General features: G+C 53.4%; 1 protein-coding gene across 1 annotated transcript in view; it reads left to right on the top strand.

Annotated features, from left to right (window-relative positions):
- Positions 1 to 21,117, top strand: part of PREX1 (phosphatidylinositol-3,4,5-trisphosphate dependent Rac exchange factor 1) — a 179,402-nt gene that overhangs the window by 146,051 nt on the left and 12,234 nt on the right. The window contains 15 exon segments of the mRNA XM_038572997.1: positions 1,634 to 1,726; positions 2,642 to 2,790; positions 4,528 to 4,613; positions 6,276 to 6,412; positions 7,119 to 7,212; positions 10,225 to 10,412; positions 10,723 to 10,884; positions 11,533 to 11,743; positions 12,176 to 12,452; positions 14,817 to 15,023; positions 16,101 to 16,189; positions 17,472 to 17,554; positions 17,707 to 17,797; positions 19,852 to 19,980; positions 20,570 to 20,611. Of these exon segments, the coding sequence (XP_038428925.1) occupies positions 1,634 to 1,726; positions 2,642 to 2,790; positions 4,528 to 4,613; positions 6,276 to 6,412; positions 7,119 to 7,212; positions 10,225 to 10,412; positions 10,723 to 10,884; positions 11,533 to 11,743; positions 12,176 to 12,452; positions 14,817 to 15,023; positions 16,101 to 16,189; positions 17,472 to 17,554; positions 17,707 to 17,797; positions 19,852 to 19,980; positions 20,570 to 20,611 (2,038 nt within the window).

The raw sequence follows: 21,117 nt of genomic DNA, 5'->3' as shown, positions 1-21,117 counted from the left end.
TGCGGCTGAAGTGTGCATCTGCCTCCTGACACCCAGCTGCAGGCTGGGAGCTGGGTGACCTTCTGATTACATCCTAAGAAGTCAGGCTCCACTTTGAGCACCCGAGTATGGGTATTCTAGGTGCTGGCTGGCCATGCTTTGCTGGCCAAGGCCACCTTCTTGTGAGATTGGGCTTGCTGGCTCCCTTTCTTCTCCTTTGCTTCTCCCCTCGTCCCCCACACCCCAGCTTAGCGTCGTGCAGAAAGGTTGGCCCCCCCGATGTGGCTTACCCCAGATACCGAAGCCTTAGGTCTTCTGGGCTGGTGCCCTGTCCACATGCAGTTGCTGTAAATATCCTTGCAGCTGGGGGAGCACATTTACCCGCCTGTTCAGATTTTCTCCAGCCTGGCCCACCAAGTCCTATTTCTCTGCCCACTGATGACCAGCGGCCTTCATCTTCACGCCTGGTCGATGGGAGGCAGTCCAGAGGGAGGCTCAGCACGTTAGGTCTCCTGCCATAGCCAGAGTGGGGCTGAAGTCTGACTAATATGAAGATGGCACCATTAACTTCTGTCCTGTGGTACTCACAGGGGTCCCATAAATACGGGGGTTCACATTTCTCCCGCTATGAAGCCCACCATGCTCTCCATCACACATGGGATGAAATCCAGTCTCTCATCATGGTCTGTAAGACTCTCCCTGCCTCTGCAGCTTCATCTCCTGTGTTCTCCCCTCCCCTCCCCCTCCCAGCCACTCTGATCTCCTTTCTTATCCTCCAGTACTGTGGGCCTGACTTGGGGCCTTTGCACATGCTGTGTACCCTCTGCCAGGGACACTCTTTCCACTCATCATAAAGTCCTGTTCCTCACTTCATTCAGGTCTCCACTCAGATAACTCCTCCTCTGGGGCCCCCTGCCACTCTGCAATCTATCCTTTTAAGTGTTTTATTATAGTTCAGACTATATACATCACATTCTGTATTTCTTTGCTCATTTGTTTGTAGACTGTCTTCCCCACTGGACAGTTGGCCACAACAAGGCAGGAACTGTCTGTTTTGTCCAACACTATTTACAGTGCCTAGTAAAGCCTTTGGCTCATATAATAGGCAGCAGTTCACCAAATATTTGTTTAATGAATAAATGCATTCCCCCTTCCCCCCCACAGAACCCCCAGACCTCCCAACCTGCCTGCCACCATGCTGTGGGCAGGGACTGCTCCTCCCTATACTGCTTTCCCGTCCCTATGTTCTTGGTGGCTGGACGCCTTTGGATTTGTCTTATTCATGAAGCCAGCAAATTTTGGCTGAGCACGTACAGTATGCCCGCAGATAAGGAGACCGTAGTATAACTGAGGAGACTTGGGGCTCGGGTTGGGAGGAGAAAGGGGAGGCGGGCAGTGAGAAGTGAAAAGTATGTGATCAGCACCAGGCTGAGGTGCGAGCTAGGTGGTGTGTCTTCACTTGACAGGCACGTATTGAGCACCTGCTGTGTACTGGGTGATCTCCGTATCTAATTTCTTCCTGCCGTGCACCCTTCCTTTTTGTGGATCTGGGGCATGAAGAGCCGGCAGGGTCACGGTCTCGAGGGGCCCAGCTGGGGCTGGCTGCAGGCCCCCCTCAGCATCTCACTGGCTCTCTCCTGCCTTGGGCCCTCAGATCCTGCCCCAGGAGGACGACTATGGCTTTGACATCGAGGAGAAGAACAAGGCTGTGGTGGTGAAGTCGGTCCAGAGGGGCTCACTGGCTGAGGTGAGGCCTCTCAGAGGGGCCACCTGCAGTGTTCGGGGCTCCTCCCTGCTTGTTGCCATGTGGGCAAACTCAGTCCAGGGCAGTCTCCGGGGAGCTGCGATAGAGGCCCCCCCCCCCCCCCCCCCCCCCCCGCCTGCTCAGGGCTGTATGTGGCCCCGGCTCCCCTCAGGGCCCTGTGGGGAGGTGCAGGAGAAGAGCATGTTTCTGAGTCCGGCTGTTTCCTGAGTCAGCTGTGATGAGGGGGCAAATTAATGTTCAGTGTCTTGAATAGGATGAGTTGGTGGCTCTGGCATGGATGTGACACATAGAGGAGGGAGAATAGAGTCTGGGTAGGTCAGGGACTCAGCCCTGTCCTCCCAGCTGCTCCCGGGGGTGTGGAGGTGGGTGGGGGAGGCACCGGCCATGTCGCCCGGGCTCTCCTCTCCTGTCCTTGTGGTGGTTAGGAGTGCTTTGGGCTGCAGGTAGCCATGTGCTCTCTGCCCAGTGGCTGGAGCCATAACCAAGTGGTTAGAAGAAGGTGGCTCTGGGTCTTGGCTCAGGGTCAGCATCTCTGACCTTCCTGGCCAAGCTGTCAGGGTCACAGGGTGGCCCTCCTGGTTCGCTGCCTTGTGTCCTCACACGGCAGGCAGATAGCAGTGGTAGGCCCCAGCAGTTTCTCCTCAAGGAAGACGTCTTTCCTGTTAGTGCCCGCAGTAGGCTTCCCTTCCGAGCTCATTGGCCGGAACTGGGCCTCAGCAGCCACTTGGCCGCTTCCCAGAGTGGGGAGCGGGGCTGCCCTGGTGGGCTCCCTCCGCACCTGCTGAGTCCCCGGGCTGGCTGTGTGCTGCCTGAGCGCAGCTGGGGCTCCTTGCCGAGGAGGAAAGGAGGCTAGTAACCTGGTGTGCATGTCTCCCCCGCCCCCCCCCCCCCCCCCAGATGGCTGGCCTGCAGGTGGGGAGGAAGATCTACTCCATCAACGAGGATCTGGTGTTCCTGAGGCCCTTCTCTGAGGTGGAGTCCATCCTCAACCAGTCTTTCTGCTCCCGCCGCCCGCTGCGCCTCCTGGTGGCCACCAAGGCCAAAGAGTGAGTGTTTCTGTGATGGGGTGTCCGGCCCTCTTCCTCTCAGGCTGAGGAGTGCCGGGGTGGTGGTGGTGGGGCCGAGCTGTCCCGGTTCCCCGTGGGTGTGGCTCGTTCTACAGGCACGTGGCATGATGCTGCTACTTTGATTCATTCAACAGATGTTTGTTGAGCGCCCACTGTGTGCTGAGTGGTGTTTCAGGCTCTGGGGATCCAGCCATGTCTGGATGGACACATTTCTCCCCTTCATAGATCTCAGTCTAGTTGGAAGGTAGAGCAGGAGACAGACAATAAAACAGAGAAGCAAGAGACATAGTGAGCCAGGTGGTAGTAAGCCCGGGCCAGTCCAGACAGCTGGGAAAGGAGATGGGCTGTGTGGAGGGATGGTGGTCAGAGATGCCACTGTGAGCTGAGGTGAAGATGGAGGAGGTAAGGGAGGGAGTCGAGGGGACTTCTGGAGGAAGAGGGTTCCAGGCAGAGGAGACAGCCAGTGCAAAGGTCCTGGGGATGGAACCATGGCTCGTATCTTTGAGGAACAACGAGGAAGCTGATGGGGTGGAGCAGAGTGAGTGAGAGGAAGCAGTGGGTGCTGAAGTCAATGAGACAGTGGAGGCCAGGCCTTGTAGGTCCTCGTGTCATGGTAAGGACCATGGAGCTACTGGAGGTTTCTGAGCAGAGGCAGGGCATGATGTGACCTAGGTTCTAGAAGAATCCCTCTGACTGCAGGTGGAGACTAGGTTGTCAGGGGCAAAGGTAGAAGCAGAGGAGTGGTGAGGAGGCTGGTGGCCTGGCCCAGCCCAGCATGGCAGTAGTGCAGGTGGTGAGAGGTGGTTGGATGCCAGATATAGGTGCAGGGAAAAGCATTTTCTATTTTAAAAATTGTGCATTTGGTTTTCATTTCTCTCTTCTATTTAAGGCAAATGCTCCCAGTTTGCTATTGACGGGAGTGATGGGAAGTTTTAAATATGATTCTTTCAGGGAGAAGGCAGGGCGATTTAGGGAAGATGATTGATAGTTTGGTATGTGAAAGTGGCAGAAATCACCCAAGGAAATGTGCCTGCTTAAAGTTCTAGAAATGTCTGGGGTTTGAGAACAGGCTCCCTAGGCTCCTAGGTGGTTTTATCTGGCAGGTGGGGATGGGAGGATGACCCTGAGGCCCCCTGGGGGACATACCGCGGATGCAGAAGCAGATAGCTGCATCGAAGCCACTGGATTAACATCGCCCACTGCACAGCCCTGGGGGGCGGGGGTGCTGCTCGCTGTGCTCTAGCCTTCCACCTGCAGAATGGCCAAGACCTGGCCTTTCAAGCTGTGCTCTCTAGTGGACACATGTGGGCATTTTTCTAGAGTCAGCACCAAGATGTTCTGGGTCACTTCTCACCCTCCCACTTGTGATTGTTGAGCAAAACATTCGCCGCCTGCCGTGCTAGTTTGACCACCGAGAGGCCCCCTCTCACCAGGAGAGTGACAGAGACGGCATAGGAGGGTGATCTGGGATTTCGGTGCGTGCATTGCCTCTCCAAGGCCAGGCCAGGCGGTTCTGACTAATTAAAGATCCCAGAGGTGTGGACTTCGGGTAATTGAGGTCTGTCTGTATCTTTGGGAGCCGAAAGTCTGGCGCTGCTGCTGCTACTACTTTGGGCCGGATTTCTCAAAAGTCTGGGAGGCAGGGGCTCCTGGGGTGGCCCTCTGGGCTATTGGGTGTAATACTGCTTTCCCTTATGGCTGCTTCTCCTTGTGCAGGATCATCAAAGTTCCTGACCATCCAGAGGCTCTGTGCTTCCAGATCCGTGGAGCTGCCCCGCCATATGTCTACGCTGTGGGCAGAGGTGAGCCTGGCAGACAGAGAGGGGGGCTCTGGGAGATGGGTCTGTGTGTGCGACCACCAGGCCTGGGCTTCATGAGCACTCACTTTCCTCGTCTGGAGCAAAGGCTTGCAAGTCAGATGTCTCTGGGGGTCAGGCAGTTAGAAACAGACAGCCAAGGGGAGCGCATAGGGAATGGTGCAGACTATGGCCAGGCCAGAGAAGACATGCTCGCTTTAAAAGGGGTGGTTTTTCCTCAGCTCAGGTAGGAATGTGAGTCCATCCTTGCCAGACCCGAGCTTTTAAAGGCCACACTTTTGTGGTCAGATCCAGCCCGAGGGCCAACAGTCAGAGACCCAGCTCTTGTGGTATCTTCTCCTTGCACACTGCTCACAGGGCTACTCTCTCCTGGAGCTGAGACCAGGTAGGTCTGAGGTTCTGGGCTCCTAGCCCTTTTTGTATCTGAGGGCCCCACTTTTCAAGTTGAAACATTAATTGTCCCCTTTTGCAGTCAGAGTTGTACTTCTAATACAAGGGGATTAAGAAAACACCTATCCTGGCAGAAAGCTACTAAGGATTTGTTACTATCTTAAGGCGGGTTTTTATGTTGTCCTTAAAGCAGCGGTTCTTGACCAGGGGCACTTTCACCCTCGGGAGGACATCTGGCCCTGTATGGAGACGTCTTTAGTTGTCAGAGCTAGGGATGGGGAGCACTGCTGGCCTCTCGTGGGGAGGGACCAGGGATGCTGCCGGACATCCCGAGCAGTGCACAGGACGGCCCCGCAGCACAGTTACCTGGCCCCCAGTGTCTTAGTGCCGAGGTGAGGAGCCCTGCCTTGCAGCAGCTCTGGAGAAGAACAGGTGTTTAGAGGCGATAGTACAGCAGCTGATACTTCTTGAGCACTTACTAAGAGGAGGTCAGGGGGCAAGATGCTTTACGGGTTTAACTCCCCGACTCTCTGGAGAACCCTGTGAGCCGGTATCGTTAGTGTCCTCCATTGACAGATGAGGAAACCAAGGCACAGAGAGGTTGAGGAACGTGTCAGAGGTCACACAGTTGGTCAGTGGCAGGGCCCCGGATCCAGGCCGGTACTCATCACTATCACACTAAACGGTCCTGATCTTCTCTCAGGCACGGAGGAAGCTTGGCGTTCATTTGTACTCCCAGACTCTTCATATTAACCACACAAAACCCTGAAGGCCAAGACCTACAGTTTGGGAGTCATGGTATAGCTGAAAAAGCATGCCATTGAAGTCTGGTAGACCCAGGTTCGAATCCTGGCTTCTCCTCTCCGAGTCACTTTGCCTCTCTGAGCCTTTGTTTACCTGTCTGCAAAATGGGGCTGATCCTGTCATAGTATTACAGGTCGTTAAGGGATTTTAAAGGAGGTGAAGCTCTAGAGTGAAATGTACCTGGGTTTCCAGTCCAGCCTTCCTTGTTGTGTGACCTTGGGCAAGCTGCTACTTCTCTGAGCCTCTGTTCCTTCTTCTGAGAAATGGGAATGGCAGTCCCCATCCTGCCTATTGATGTGGATTGGAGAGTGGCTCTAGGGTGGGGAGATGGCGGGATGTCTGGGTTGGGGGTGGGGTGAGGTGGGGCACAGTGTTCACCTGGGTACTTGCCCTTGCCTGCTGCTGCCCCAGGCTCTCTCTGCTGTCCGCCCTCAGACACTTGTGTCCCTCTAGGCTCCGAGGCTGCGGCCGCAGGGCTCTGTGCTGGCCAGTGCATCCTGAAGGTCAACGGCAACAACGTGGTGAACGATGGTGCGGCAGAGGTCCTAGAGCACTTCCAGGCATTCCGGAGCCACCAAGAAGAGGCCCTGGTGAGCCAGTCCACAGCCAAGGGGACTGGGGTCGGCCTGCTCAGTGGGGTGGGGGGCTGAGGACCACCTCTCTTCTGTGGGGAGAGGCCTGAGGGCACCACAGCATTTGGGGTGGGGAGGGCCTGCCCTCCTTGCAGGGCTGAGCTGGGCTTGGGCTCTTCCCACTGTCTCCCTGAATCGGAGGAGCTGGGCCGGGATACCTCACAGTCTCGATTGTCACCACTGTGACATGGGTGTGATAAGACCTCTTTTCTTACCACATAGGCACACTGGGCAAAGAGTTGATGGTAAAAGATGTTCTAGTTGGGTTGGGGGCCGGGGTCCTGGGGAGGGTAGCCTCATTTGCAGACTCATACAGTAAGTGTTTATCGAACACCTGCTATGTGGCTGGCATGCATGCGGGCCCTGCAGCTGTGGGAGTGACCAGGTGTCTGCTCCCCTGGGTCCTGACCTCTGTTTTCAAAGGCTCCCCGCTCCTCTGGCTTCTGTGCGGAGCATCTACTCTAGAGGGTGAGGGCCGAGCATGACTGGAGGTCCCTCAGGAAGGGTCCAGAGCAAAGTCTTGGGGGACTCTCCAGAGATGGTGTCACCACTAGGCTAGAAGCCTGGGCTTTGGAGTCAGGGACTGGCTTGCCCCTTCGTCCCATCCCTTCCTCCCAGGGCTTCTGGTGTCCCGGCACCCCCCCTTACTCCACCCTTCTGGTAGGGTCTGTACCAGTGGGTCTACCACACGCACGAGGATGCCCAGGAGGCCCGAGGCAGCCAGGAAGCCCCCGGCGAGGACCCGCAATCTGACTCAGGTAACGGGACAGTAGGGCCATGTGATGGAGACTCCAGAGGGGACTGGTCCCCATCCCGTGTCTATGGTTTGGTGCCATCAGTTTTGTGTTACTCTGTGCAGCTGTAACAAAGCAGCACAGACCTGCGGCCTAAAGCACACAGTTGTTCCCTCACGGCACTGGAGGTCACATGTCCACTGTGAGTCTCTCTCTGGGCCATCAGCCAGGTGTCAGCAGAGCTCTGTTCCTTTCTGGAGCTGCAGACGAGAATCCATGTACTTGCCTGTTTTAGCTTCTAGAAGCTGCCTGCGTTCCCTGGCATATGGGCCCTTCCTCTACCCTGAGAGCCAGCAGTGTTGGCCTGAGCTCCTGCCCACGGCCCTCTCTCTGACTCTTCTGCCTCCATCTTCCCCATAGAAGGACTACGTGGTCCCATTGGGCTCATCTGGATAACCCAGGATCATCTCCTTATTATAAAGTCGGTTGCTTAACACACTTAATTTCCGTAATCTCGCCCCTTGCATGTAACAGCATATTTATGGGGCCTGGGGGTTAGGGCACGGGCAGCGCTCAGGTGCCGGATTTGTGTCCACCACAAGCTGCAGCCCGGCCCAAGCCCTGGACTCTAGATCTGTCTTCCTACCTGCCGTACCCGGGATGTCCTCCAGGCCCGTCTTCCTACCTGCCATCCCCGGCATGTCCGTCAGGCATTGCCCACTCAGTATGGCCCAAACTGAAATCCTAACCTTCCGCCGAAACCTGGTCCTCCCCTACATGCCCCTGCCCTGTCCTTCCAGATTCTCAGGCCCCAGACCTCAGAGTCCATCTGGACGGTTCTCTGTCTCCTCTCTCCCTCCACCTTGATTCCAGCTGCACACCTGTTGCCCCACCCGCCTTCCTCACGCATCCAGCACGTGACCATTTCACACCACCTCCCTCACTGCCTGGCCTAAGCCACCATCCTTTCTGACCAGGACCCCTGCAGTAGCTTGTCCTGCCTTACTTCTTCCTCTTACAAGCTATTCTCAAAAAACAGAACAGATCCCTCCAGCGGCTCCCACCCTTATTCCAGGCAATGACTGAGCCCTCCTCTTCCTCATGGTCTTCCAGCCCCAGCCTGGCTCTCCAGCCCTACTTCCCAGCACTTTTCATCTTGTCCTCGCTGCTCCGTCTGCTCTAGTCTCTTGCTCTTAAATATCAAATGTACTCCTGCCCCAGGGCCTTTGCACTTGCAGCTCCCCCTTGCCTAGAGTGCGCTTCTCCAGAGTACTTCATACCTCATGCTCTTCACCTCATTCAGCTCTCTGCTCAAATATCACCTCCTCTGGGAGGCCACCTGAGTCCCCTTGGTTAAAATAAGCCCCTTCTGTTCCTCTGTGTCTCCTTACCCTGTTTTATTTTTCTTCACTCCAAGTATCGGTTAACATATCGTACTGTTGTTTCCCTATTATTTGCCCCACTAAAGCATAAAATCCTCGAGGGCAGGCATTTTATTTTCTTCCTTGCTGTATGCTCAGAGCCTAGAACTGCGCCTGGCACATGGTGGGCACTCAGCACACGTTTAGTTTGAATAACAGCCTGTTCTCTCCAATTGCTTCTCTGGACTCTGCCTGTATTTCTGCGGGGCTGGAGGTAGAGGCAGAGGCTATGGGAAGAGTAGGGGCTTTGGATGCCTCTTCAGCTGTCTACCGGGGGCTCCTTGCTGGTACATTCAGGGTCAACAAAGAGCCAGGGTTTGTGGGGTTGTTTGGGGAACTGTCCCCTGAATGCTGGAGCATACACAGCTTGGCCAAGGGATCCTCAAGGGGACAGGCTGATGGGGAGGGAGGAGGGGCCAGCTGGCAGCTCTGAGCACACTTTATGCCCTCTGAGAGGCAGGGGCTGTGGGCCTTCTTCCCTAGCACGTGGGGCCCTCTGACACCCTGACAGTGATAGCCCTGTATGCTGACAGAAGCTGGCAGCTTCTACTCTTCTGTTCCCCAAGGAGAAGCACCTGCTGTACACCAGGCCCTGGTCTGGGAGCTGGGGATGCATAAAAACATTGGTTTCTCTTTTACATGCTGTTTCCTGCCTGTGGTGGTTCTCATGGCTGGGAATCCCGTTGAAAAAGGGAATGTCTCCTCTGTGTAGATTCAACAAATTTCCCAGAGTTGACTCTCCTTGGCCTGGCTTGGGTCACGAGCTCGGTCCTTCAGGTCTGGTTCCGGGGTGGACACGGTTTCTGTCCTCATGGTGCTGACACAGGGGGAGCAGAGAGGAGACAGAAAAACTGACAGAGTACGAGAGTGAGGGGGTAAGACAGTCCTGGGGTGTGTGTCCAGAGGAGCTTCCTGGAGTGGGCAGAAAGGAAAGTGGTCCAGTAAAGTGCCTGCTTCATTCTCTAGATACGTCACCACCTAGCTGTGTGGCCTTTGAGGAGTCACTTAGACTCTCTGGGCCGGTGTTAATCAGGACTGAAACTGAGCTACATAAAAACATTGGCTCAGCAAACTAAGAAGGGAGTCGGGTCAAGCAAGCTTCAGGTCTGGCTCCATCCAGTTCTACATACAGTCTCGGCAGGAGTCTCTTTTTGTCTGATTCTCGGCTGTGCTCCCTCTGTGTTTCCTGCCTGTGGTGGTTTTTGCGGCTGGGAATCCCATTGAAAAAGGGAATGTCTCCTCTGTGTAGAGCCAACAAAAGTCCCAGACTTGACTCTCCTTGGCCTGGCTCGGGTCACGAGCTCTGTCCTGAACCAGTCATTGCACATAGCGGAAATCGAACTGCTGATTGGCCAGCCTGTGCCTCTGGGAAGGGGTGTGGACAGGGCTTGCTTCTGAGCCCCAGAGACTGGGAATGGGGTACAAAGGTTGATTCTTAGAAGGAGAATCCAGGGCCAGGGGTGAGCGAGAGCGGGCTGGCTAGAATGAGCAGGGCTGTAGCGCAGGCTTCGTCTCCCCGCGAGCCCCACGTGAGCCATCTGCAGGGCTGGGTCAGGGGTGGGCTGGCCGGTGGGTGTGCCCCCTCCTCAGGGCTGCCTGTCCCTTTGGCTTCCAGCCTTCCCCCTGCTGTCCCTGGGCCCCCAGCTGAGCCTGCATGAGGACAGCCCTGTGGTCACCCTGACCGTGGACAACGTACACCTGGAGCACGGAGTGGTGTATGAGTATGTGAGCACCGCAGGCATCAAGTGCCACGTGCTGGAGAAGATCGTGGAACCCCGTGGCTGCTTTGGCCTCACTGCCAAGGTCTCACTGGGGGCTGCCCTGCCCTGGGGGGCGGGGAGGGGGCGTGTGGAGCACTGATTCTCATTTCCTCAGACACCCTGGAGCGCTGGATTCTAGTATCTGCCTCCACCACTTGGTAGCTGTGAGATTTAGGAGAGTAGCTTTGTTTCCCCTCCTCTTTAGCCTCAGCTTATTTATCTGCAAAATGGGCCAGTAGCAGACCCTTTGTCACAGGGGTATCACGAGGCACACAGGAGTCGCTGCAGATAAACTGCTGAAGGACCCTCCTTGGTGCACAGTGAGTACTCAGTGGTTGTTCGTGTTTCTGCAGATCCTCAAGGCCTTTGCGGCCGACGACAATGTCTTTGTGCAGAACTGTGGGCGGCTCATGGCCCTGAACAACAACATCAGGACCATGTTCCACTACGAGTTCCGCAACATCTGTGACACCAAGCTGGAGAGCATCGGCCAGAGGATCGCCTGCTACCAGGAGGTACCTGCGCCCCACAGGGTCTCAGCCTGGGGTATTTTGGTTTTCAATGTCAAAATCCAACCCAACTTAGATTAAACAAACAGGAGCATTAATTGGTTTATATTCCTGAAAAGTCCAGAGGTGAACTTCAGGCTTGGTTGTATCCAGGTGCTCAAACAGCCATCTCACCATCACAAGAAATGTGGCCTCTTTCTCGTGTCTTTGCTTTCCTGTATTGGCTTTGCCTTCAGGCAGACCCTTCTCACCTGCTGACAGAATGGTTCCCAGTAGCTCTGGCCTTAGCAACCCCAGGAGAAAAGGAACTCCGTGGGAACTCCTAAGGCTTGGCCTGGATCCTGTGTGTAGGCCTCTAGCAGTCACTGCAGGGATGGGGAGGCCAGCCTTACCTTCACTTCAAGGACAGACGGTTCCTCAAGGATAGCTCAGGGCAGCTGAGATAAAAAAATGAATGTGGGGAGGCCTCAGATTTCTCCTCACCTCCCCTGAAATCTGGATGCAGTGAAAGCCAGTGTAGGGGAATCCACTTTTCCATTTGAAACTCTTGGCGTTTTGGAATGTCTGGCCTAGGCTGGGATGAAGTGAGTGCTGCGGGTGGGCTGGGACTCCCAGGCCCCTGAACCATGACTCCACGTCCCCCACCTTCCTCAGTTTGCAGCCCAGCTGGAGAACAGGCTCAGCCCGCCCTTCAAACAAGCATCCCTGGAACCCCATCCGCTGTGTGGCCTGGACTTCTGCCCCACCAACTGCCACGTCAACCTCATGGAAGTGTCCTACCCCAAGACCACCCCCTCAGTTGGCAGGTCCTTCAGTATCCGTTTCGGTCGTAAACCCTCCCTCATCGGCCTGGACCCTGAGCAAGGTGATTGCATGTGTCTGTTAGAGGGTGTGTTCAGATCTACAGATCTATAAACAGAAACATGTCTGGAGGCCAGCAGTCCAGGCCTAGCATGGTGGCTCCCTAGTCAGTCATTGGGGATCTGGGTTACTTCTTATCCCACCCACCATCTCTAGATGTGGCTTCCATCCTGAAGGTGCCTTATGTTACAAAGTAGCTGCTGGAGTACCAGCCATCATGCCTGTATTCCAGTCGGGAAAAGTATCATGGTAATAAAAAGCATGTGAGCCTCAAACTGAAACTTTCTTCTCAAAGTAAGCTAGTGGTTTCAAAGAATATTTAACAAGGAATTTTTTCACTCATTGGGATCCTTGCAATTGGTTTGTATATTTGTCTGAGGGGGTTTATGGGTGTCTGGGGGCTGGTTCCAAATGAGCTCTCCCCCCTCTGCTCTAGGCCACCTGAACCCCATGTCCTACACCCAGCACTGTATCACCACCATGGCTGCCCCATCCTGGAAGTGCCTGCCTGCTGCGGATGGGGACCTCCAACTCTGGGGTCTCCACGACAGCAGCTTTGGGTCAGCCAATGAAACCATTGGCCAGGAGGACCGGGGCCTGAGCTTCCTCCTGAAGCAGGAGGACCGGGAGATCCAGGGTGCCTACCTGCAGCTCTTTACCAGACTGGATGTAGCCCTGAAGGAGATGAAGCAATATGTCACCCAGATCAACAGGTGGGCTCTGGCCCCAGGGGGAGCGGGGCGGGGAGGGTAGGGCAGGATTTGCCTGCCTGAGCAATGTTGACACGCTGGGTAGAGGGGGGCTGTCAGGCACATTGCAGGCTCCTCAGTGAAGCCCCTGGTCTCTACCCACTAGATGCTGTAGCACCCCTGTTCTGTGGTTGTGACAACCAAAAATGTCCTCAGACGTTGCCAGATGCCTCCTGGGGGGGTGGAGTCCTCCTCCCGCCCCCCAACTGAGAACCACTGCTCTAATGAAATAATGAGTGTGGACAGCAGTTGTTAGGAGAGGCTGACCCTTTTTGGAGAATGGTTTTGGGGGAGCTTTCTTTGCAGAAAGAGAGACAGCTGGGCATGTCCTTTTTGGTGTCAGTGGCACAGGACACACAGTGGAAATGGCACCATGCTCCCCCCAGAGTCTGGGGCTCACTACTCAGCGACAGGATGTGGGGGGATAGAGGATGCTGAGGTGGCACTTTGGGAATCCATAGGGCGGGTGGTTCTAGATGACACGTGAGCCAGTCTCTTTCACATGTGAATGGTGGTGGGCAGGGAGCAGGGACAGGGAGGAGGAGGAGGGGGAGGGAGAGGAGGAGGAAGAGGAGAGGCCTGAGACATACCAGCCAAATACAGCATCTGGACCTGGTCAAGATTCTGTTCTTAACACACTTTGGAGACCGTCGGGGACATTTGAACGTGGATGGGGGTGCTGGATGGTATTAAGGAATTATGAATTCTGTTACGTATGTTGATAGCAGTCTGGTTGTGTTTAAGACAGTGTTTCTCAGCCTTGACACCAGTGACATTTCAGGCCAGACAGTTCTTTGTTGTGGGGCTGGCCTGCACCTTCTAAGATACTTAGTGGCGTCGCTGGCCTCTGCTCGTTGGAGGCCAGGGGTGTCCCCTTGTCCCTCGCTTCCATTGTGACAAAGAGCAATGTTTCTGGACACTGCTAGATGTTTGCCTCTCGGGAAAGAGGCTAAATTGCTAAATGTTTCCGGGGGGTGGGAGTGGGCTGGCAGTCAAGAACACTGCTTTGAAAGGAAGTCCTCACGTGCTGGAGACGCATATGGAAGTATTTATGGGGGAAATTATATGGTATCTTAGATTTGTTTTAAATACAAATCACACGCAGTGGGGAAAGCTGAGAACACAAAGGTGGTCCTTGAGTCGCCGTGGCTGCAGCCAGCTGCTGGGTACCTGGGGTTCTTGTGCTGTTCCTCCTACTTTCGTGTACGTTGGAAATCGTCCACGGTAAAGGAGAGACAGTGTCGGGTCTGGAGACAACAGCTGTGCGATTTCGTCGCCTCACCTCTCTGAGCCTCACCTGTGAAATGGGGCTAACCCTCATAGTGCCCTTGCCGAGGTGTAGTAGGATGATATCAGCAAGGGCTTAGGGATCACTTGCAAGGTACCAGATGCTTTTCTAAGCATTTTATGTGGTTTAAGTCCCTTAATCTTTGCAGCAGCCTAGGACACAGATACTGATGTTAACTCCTTTTACAGCCGAAGAAATGGAGTCTCCGAGAGGTTATATAGCTACGTTAGGTCTTGAAGCCAAGAAACGGTAGCGCTGTGATTTGAATCTGGGGTCGGTCTGTCTTAAAGCCCTGCACTCTTAACCATCATATTCTGTGCCAGGGATTGACAGACTATGGCCTAGGGGCCAAATCCAGCCCGGCCCACTGCTTGCTTGTTTTATTTTATTTATTTATTTATCTTTTTAAATTTTTATTTATTTATGATAGTCACACAGAGAGAGAGAGAGAGAGAGAGAGAGAGAGAGGGAGAGGGAGAGGCAGAGACACAGGCAGAGGGAGAAGCAGGCTCCATGCCCTGGGAGCCCAACATGAGATTTGATCCCAGGTCTCCAGGATTGCGCCCTGGGCCAAAGGCAGGCGCTAAACCGCTGCTGCTGCGCCACCCAGGGATCCCTGCTTGTTTGTTTTAAATGGAGTTTTATTGGTACGCAGCCATGCCCACTTGATTACCTCTTGTCAGGGCTGCTTTCCCACCGCAGCAGCAGAGCCGAATAGCTGGGTAGTAGCCGCCTGTATGGCCTACCAAGCTGAAGGGATCTGCCCTCTGGGCCTTTTATATTCCACGTCCTTGTTGTGTCCTGTGCTTTAGAGCCTTCAGTGACTCCCCCAGGAAATGCATCTCACACCCACTACAGGAAGGTTGGTACAGGCATATCTGCAGACCTACTGGTGGGATTTTCAGGGAGGGGACTGGAAACATTTGATGGCTGCCTGTGTTTTGGGTCAAAGGGGAGGCCTGAGGTCGGGGCCTTACCCGGGACCTTCACGGAGGAGAGTGAAGCTGTGGGCTTGAAGTTTACGCTCTGTGCTCCCACAGGTTGCTGTCCACCATCACGGAGCCCACCTCTGGTGGGTCCTGTGATCCCCCCTTGGCTGAGGAGGCCTCGTCCCCACCGTTGGTCAGTGAAGAGAGCGAGATGGACAGGGCCGATCACGGGGGCATCAAGAAGGTGTGCTTCAAGGTGTCTGAGGAGGACCAGGAAGACTCAGGCCATGACACCATGAGCTACCGTGACTCCTACAGGTGGGGACAGCCGTGGGGATCACGTGGGGATCATGTGGGGGTGTGATGTGGGTGGCCAGGGGGACAGTTGAGGACGCTGATCCATGGGAAGTTGGAATCAGCAGGATGTGTCCTAGGAAAGTGGGATGGAGCATGGTCCTAAACTGTGTGGTTCTGGGCAGTGATCTGAGCCCCGCAAAACATCCCAGGTGCCCCCTTTGGTTTTCCTGCCCTGAGGCCAGCGTTTCAGGGCCAATCTCCTCATGGTCTCCATCCACCTGTTTTGCCTCAGTTCAGCTCTGCGCTTCTTGATGGAATGTGGGCAAAGAAAAAGTCAAGGTCTGCGGTGTGTTTTAAAACTCAGCATAAGACATATGGTTTCTGCAGTAAACATCGTTTATTTTTACTTGATTCAAGGAGGAAGAGAGTGTTTTTTCCCCCTCCTAACTTTGAGAGGATCTGAATTGTTTTCCTACTGGTTGATTATAACCAGATTAGTGAAATCCTAATTAGTGGATTAAGTAACACTAAAAAGCCAGTTTTCTAGCATAAACCATATAGCGGGTAAATAGAATTTCTTACCTCGAGTAAACAAGTGCTGCAATCTCCAGCAAAAGGCTGTGATGCTCGATCTTACAGGGTGCTTCAGAAAATAGGGAGCTGGCCAGGTATGACAAGAAAGCCCTTCGCCTCAGTTCTCCTTGTTCATATTCTTTCTGCCTTCAAGGGACCCACTGGTCCGTGTGTCTGGCTTAGTCTTCACACATAGAGATGCTCCAGCTAACTGGGTGCTATGCGTCCTTGGAGCCTCCTGTCCATTGTCCAGGATTTCCATTCTTACATTTTTGGGTCCTCTGATTCTTCCTTTAATTGTCAAAAAGGTGAAGGAAAGAATCATGGTATTGTGGTTTTTGACTGCCTGTCCTTTCTGATTTCCTAGGATAGTCCCCGGCCTCACGAGGTCACAGCCGGGCTGGGGAGAGAACTCAGAGCCGTGTGGCTGAGTGGTCTATGCTCCGGAAAGTGGGTTCTGGGCGCTGAGCCCAGAAGGTGTGATCCGGGGGGGTGACTCATCCCTTCCTCTCTGTCCCTTTGCAGCGAATGTAACAGCAACCGGGACTCTGTGCTGTCCTACACCAGCGTGAGAAGTAATAGCTCCTACCTGGGCAGTGACGAGATGGGGTCTGGTGAGTGCAGCGGCTCATGCTCCCGGAGAGTGATCCCCACACCAGGATTTTGTTTTGTTTATTTTTGTTTATTATACTTTGTATTGTTTTGTATTATTTTGCATAGAGGGGTAGTATAGTTCCTTCCAATCACTTAGTCACCGACTGTTTATTGAGCACCTACTGTGTGCTGGGACCTCAGTGGGGAATGGAAAGACAAAGGTCCTGGCGCTCGTGGAACTGATATTCTTCATGAATGTCACAGACACAGAGCAAATAAAGCATACACGGCACACCCACAGATGGTGGCAAATGAGGTCACTCAAGTAGGGTGACCTGGCAGTTTCCATAAAAATGACACACACTCAAACCAACATTTCAAAGGACCCAAAGGAGTTCAAAAGAAGTACAGGAAAGTAAGTCAGAATATCCCTCCGCCCCCCAGAAGTGATCGGTGATGGTATTTGGAGATCATTGGTGAGCACGTGCTTCTGCACAGATGGATGTGTGGGTGGATGGCCGGATGGACACACAGACAGAAATAATAGTTTATAAATTAGGTTAGACTGTACTTGCAGCTTTTACTGAAAGACCGAAATTTGTTTTTATTTTAGTTTCATTGATTACAGCCTTTAAAAATTTTATTTTGTGAATAGGTCATACATCCATATGGTCCTATTTCAGAAGGCACAAGAGGGTGGGTGACGACAAGCCTCTCCCCGCCCTCGTCCCCTGGCTGCTGGCTCCCAAGCTCCCACTGTCCCTGCCGCCTTCTGTGCTCTTCCCCAGCTCGTCTGTGCCTACAAATTCAATTTTAATTATTCTTCAGTTTAACAGAAGAAAGAGAAGCTAAAGTAAAATTGACGATATTGCTGAACTTTAGATAAATATTTCATCACATAAGATGTTTAGCCACAAGAAGTGTCCCTGAGGGGGTTTTAGGCAGGAGCTTACGTGTGGCAGCTGATTTAACTCAAACAGCTGGGAGATGTGTCTGGAGACTTGGAATCCAGCTCCTTGTCTCTGGCTCTCTGTCCCCTCATTTGCAGAATGGAATAATAACAATGACTTACCATTGTGTTATGCTTTAGTTCCCAGTGTCCGTTTTGCAGGTGAAGAAACTGAGGTTCAGAGAGGTCAGGTGATTTGCCCAGTGTCCCACAGCCAGGATCTGAGTCTGCCAGGCTCCATTTCTGGCTTGGGTTTTGGAGCTCAGTTGCTGTGCTGCCTTCTTGGGAAAGAGGTTGGGAAGGTGTGGATGGGGCAGGGATGGTTGGTGGCCATGGCTTCTTCCCTCTTCCAGGGGATGAACTGCCCTGTGATATGCGAATCCCATCAGACAAGCAGGACAAGCTTCACGGGTGCCTGGAGCATCTCTTTAACCAGGTAGGACCTTAGTCGCTGCCCCTGGCCGGACCTCGGGTTCCTCCCATCACCCCTGGTGAGAACAGCTAAGCCAGGAGTGGGGGGCAGGGGCTGGGTCATGGCCCCTGGAGGGCTGGTGGGGGCCAGACTAACCCAGAGCTTCCTGCGCCCAGGTGGACTCCATCCACACACTCCTCAAGGGGCCAGTCATGAGCAGGGCTTTTGAAGAGACCAAGCATTTCCCCATGGACCACAGCTTGCAAGGTGAGCAGATGGCAGTCCCTAGGCTGGGAATGGCAGGGAGACAGCCTGCACTGGGGAATGCGTGCTGGATGGGGCAGGACACCTGGGTCATAGACTCAGCGTTGTCCCTCTCCTGCCCGATGTCCCTTCCTGGTCCTGGGGTCAGCAAGTTCAGCTCCTGGCCCAGATCCACCCATGGCCTGCTTTGTTTTTATAAACTGAAAATGATTTTTTCTTTAAATGAAGAGTTGTAAAAATAAAGACAGAGACTATATGTAAGAGAGACCATATGCCTCCAAAGCTTAAAACAGTCCCTATGTGGCTCTTTACAGAAAATGTTTGCGGCCCCCTGGACTGGGCACTGAGCCTTTCTGGCCTCCGTCTGCCCATTTGTAACATGAGGGGAAGGATTGCAGCAACTTGCCAGATTCCCACGTTCCCCCCTTCATCATTTTAGCTGCGCTCACAGATCCTCCCTACATCTTTACATTTTTAAAAACCATATTCATTTGCTGTCTCTATTACTATTGACGTAACTTTTTTTGGAAAATACCTCCCTTTTAGAAACTTAATTTTGAAAGGAATTTATTTAATCTCCTTATGCTTATGGAAAACTGGTAAAACATGTCATAAAGTGATGATTACCATGATGCTAAATCCAATGGAAGCATCAATAAAAAAAATGTCATTATACTGTCGTTAAGGACAGTTGCCTTCCCAGAGCTCTTTGTGCTTTCATGAGAGGGATCAGTGAATTAAAGAAGCATTAAGGATTTATTAGAACCAGATTGAGACTTTATTCTTGAAATGTGGAGACAAAAAGAATTGACATTTATATCCTTCCACCAGCCTTTTCTCCCATTTACCCACCATCTATGTACTCACCCCCCACTTGTCCACACACCCACACACCTACCATGCATTCACTGTCCATCCATTCATCCATCCATTGACTCATCCACATGCCCACCCTCCCACCATCCATCTACCTACCTATCTACCATCCATCTACTCACCCACTCACCTACCACTCATCCACTGTCCATCCATCCACCCACTTACTCATCCACATGCCTACCCAACTACCCACCCACCATCCATCTACCAACTCATCCACGTGCCCACCCACCCACTCGCCCACCATGCATCTGTCCATCTTCCTACTTGTCTACACACCCACCCACTACCCATCCACTTTCCATCCTTCCATCCATCCATCCATTGACCCACTCATCCATCACCACTCACCAACCCAACCACCATCCATCCATCCATCCATCCATCCAGTAATTCCCAAGAACCACCTTGTGCCAAGCCTTGTGCTGGGTGCGTGGGACCCTGAGATAAGTGTGATACTGCCCCTGACCTCAAGGAGCTCTTGGTTGCTCCTAAGTAAGAGTAGGAAGTGGTGAGGAGTGGGGGTGTCCTAGCTCCTCTGCCCCTCCTGCTGTCTCATGATCATCTGTCTCAGGGATGGGCCTCAAAAAGCAGAAATGTCAAAACTCTGAGAAACCATAAATATCTCAGAAACCTGAGACTTTGTAGCAGGAAGGAGGCCAAAGGACAGGGGCCTGTCTTTTAAATGGTCCTACTGGGGCTACGTTCAGATCCCATCTCTATTATTACCCAGTTGTGTGACTTTAGGCAAGTCTCTGTGTCAGAGCTTCCCTCTCTATATAGGGAAAAGGTTAGACTAGGTTATAACTCCTGTGCCAGCTCCACTGGTTGTGGCTATAAGGAGGTAGTACCCGAGAATTTTTCTGTGACTACGTCCAGGCTTGGGAGAAAAGGGTGCAGTGATTGGTGATGTCTACCTTGGATTGGTTACAGCTTCGAGGTGCCACAGGCTCAGACTGGCAGGAAGCAGTGCTGAACTTGATTAGCGATGCCTGCCATGAGCGTGGTTCTATGAGTCAGTAGCACACTTACTGTGGATTTGCCCACCATGGACTGTTTAATTCCCAAAAGTCCTGCCAGCATCCTTATCTGGGATTCTGAGCTTTGGAATCTGGGGATGGGACATAGGCCTTGTGCCATCATTCTTCACATTTACCTCTGTCACCTTCCCACCCCAGAGTTCAAACAGAAAGAAGAGTGCACAATCCGTGGCCGGAGCTTGATCCAGATCAGCATCCAGGAGGACCCCTGGAACCTCCCCAACTCCATCAAGACCCTGGTGGACAACATTCAGAGATACGTGGAAGGTTAGTTGGGCAGGCAAGGATGTTTTGTGGCCTTCAGTTCTTAACGTAGCACGTAGGAAGATCAGGAGTGGGTGTGTCTCCATGTCACGCATCTGTCCATGCCCAGGGGAGCAGGAAAAGTGGGTGTCCCTTTCTTGGCTGAGTGTTCTGGTCCTGGGCCTTCTATGTCCTTGACCTGGTTGCTGCTGATCCTGGGTGCCTGGGGCTTTTTGGTGGTGGGCACATGTAAACAGAGGCGGCTTAACACTTGGGGTTCCACCCCTTGGATGTCTGGGGTTTCACCGCAGGGGGCGGTAGGGAGGGCCAGCTCCACTCTACCTTTTTTTTTTTTTCTTTTTTAAAGATTTTTTTTTTTTTTTTTTTTTTTAATTTGAGAGAGACCACAAGTGTGCACAAGCTAGGGGGAGAGGTAGAGGGAGAAGCAGACTCCCTGCTGAGCAAGGAGCCCAATGTGGGGCTCCATCCCAGGACTCCCAAGATCACAACCTGAGTGGAAGGCAGATGCTTAAGCAACTGAGCCGCCCAGGCACCCCTCCACTGCACCTTTTCCTGACTCCCCTCAGCCTGTCTTTTCTCTACCTTCTTCTAGACGGGAAGAACCAGCTCCTCCTGGCCTTGCTGAAATGCACAGGTGAGGGCTTTGAAGAGGCAGTGTCCGTGATTGGCACACACTGGCATGTCCAGGAGAGGCCATCTTGGCAGGGGTGTGCTTGACCGCAGTCCAGGGAGACCCCTCCTGCTGGCTGAGGTCAACTTTCCGACGGTCATTGGGGCCTGCACGGGGAAAGTAACATCACGGCCTCTAGCATCTCTACAAATGGCTTAGACCTCACTTCTTCCTCTTGTGTCCAAGGCACAAGTCTTAGGGCCCTGGAGCCCCATCTCTTGCCATCTCCTGGGCCTGGGTGGATCTTGATGAGGGCTCGGGATGGAGGGTGATGAGTAGGGCAGCTCCTTGCCTGTAGTGCCTACAGCCCAGCCTGGGACTCCCTACCCAGCAGACCGAGGGCAGGAGGGAAGAGCTGATGGTGGGGCTGGGGACAAGGGGGTGGTTGGATGTATTCTCTGTCCCTCTTCCTTTCTAGAAAGTCTTAGCCAAGGGGCAGCAAAAAAAGGATCCAGGTCAAAACTGGTCAC

Source organism: Canis lupus, chromosome 24, assembly GCF_011100685.1.
Source record: "Canis lupus familiaris isolate Mischka breed German Shepherd chromosome 24, alternate assembly UU_Cfam_GSD_1.0, whole genome shotgun sequence".
In the NCBI taxonomy this organism is placed as follows: Eukaryota; Metazoa; Chordata; class Mammalia; order Carnivora; family Canidae; genus Canis; species Canis lupus.
This window is presented reverse-complemented; position numbering and strand designations above follow the sequence as displayed.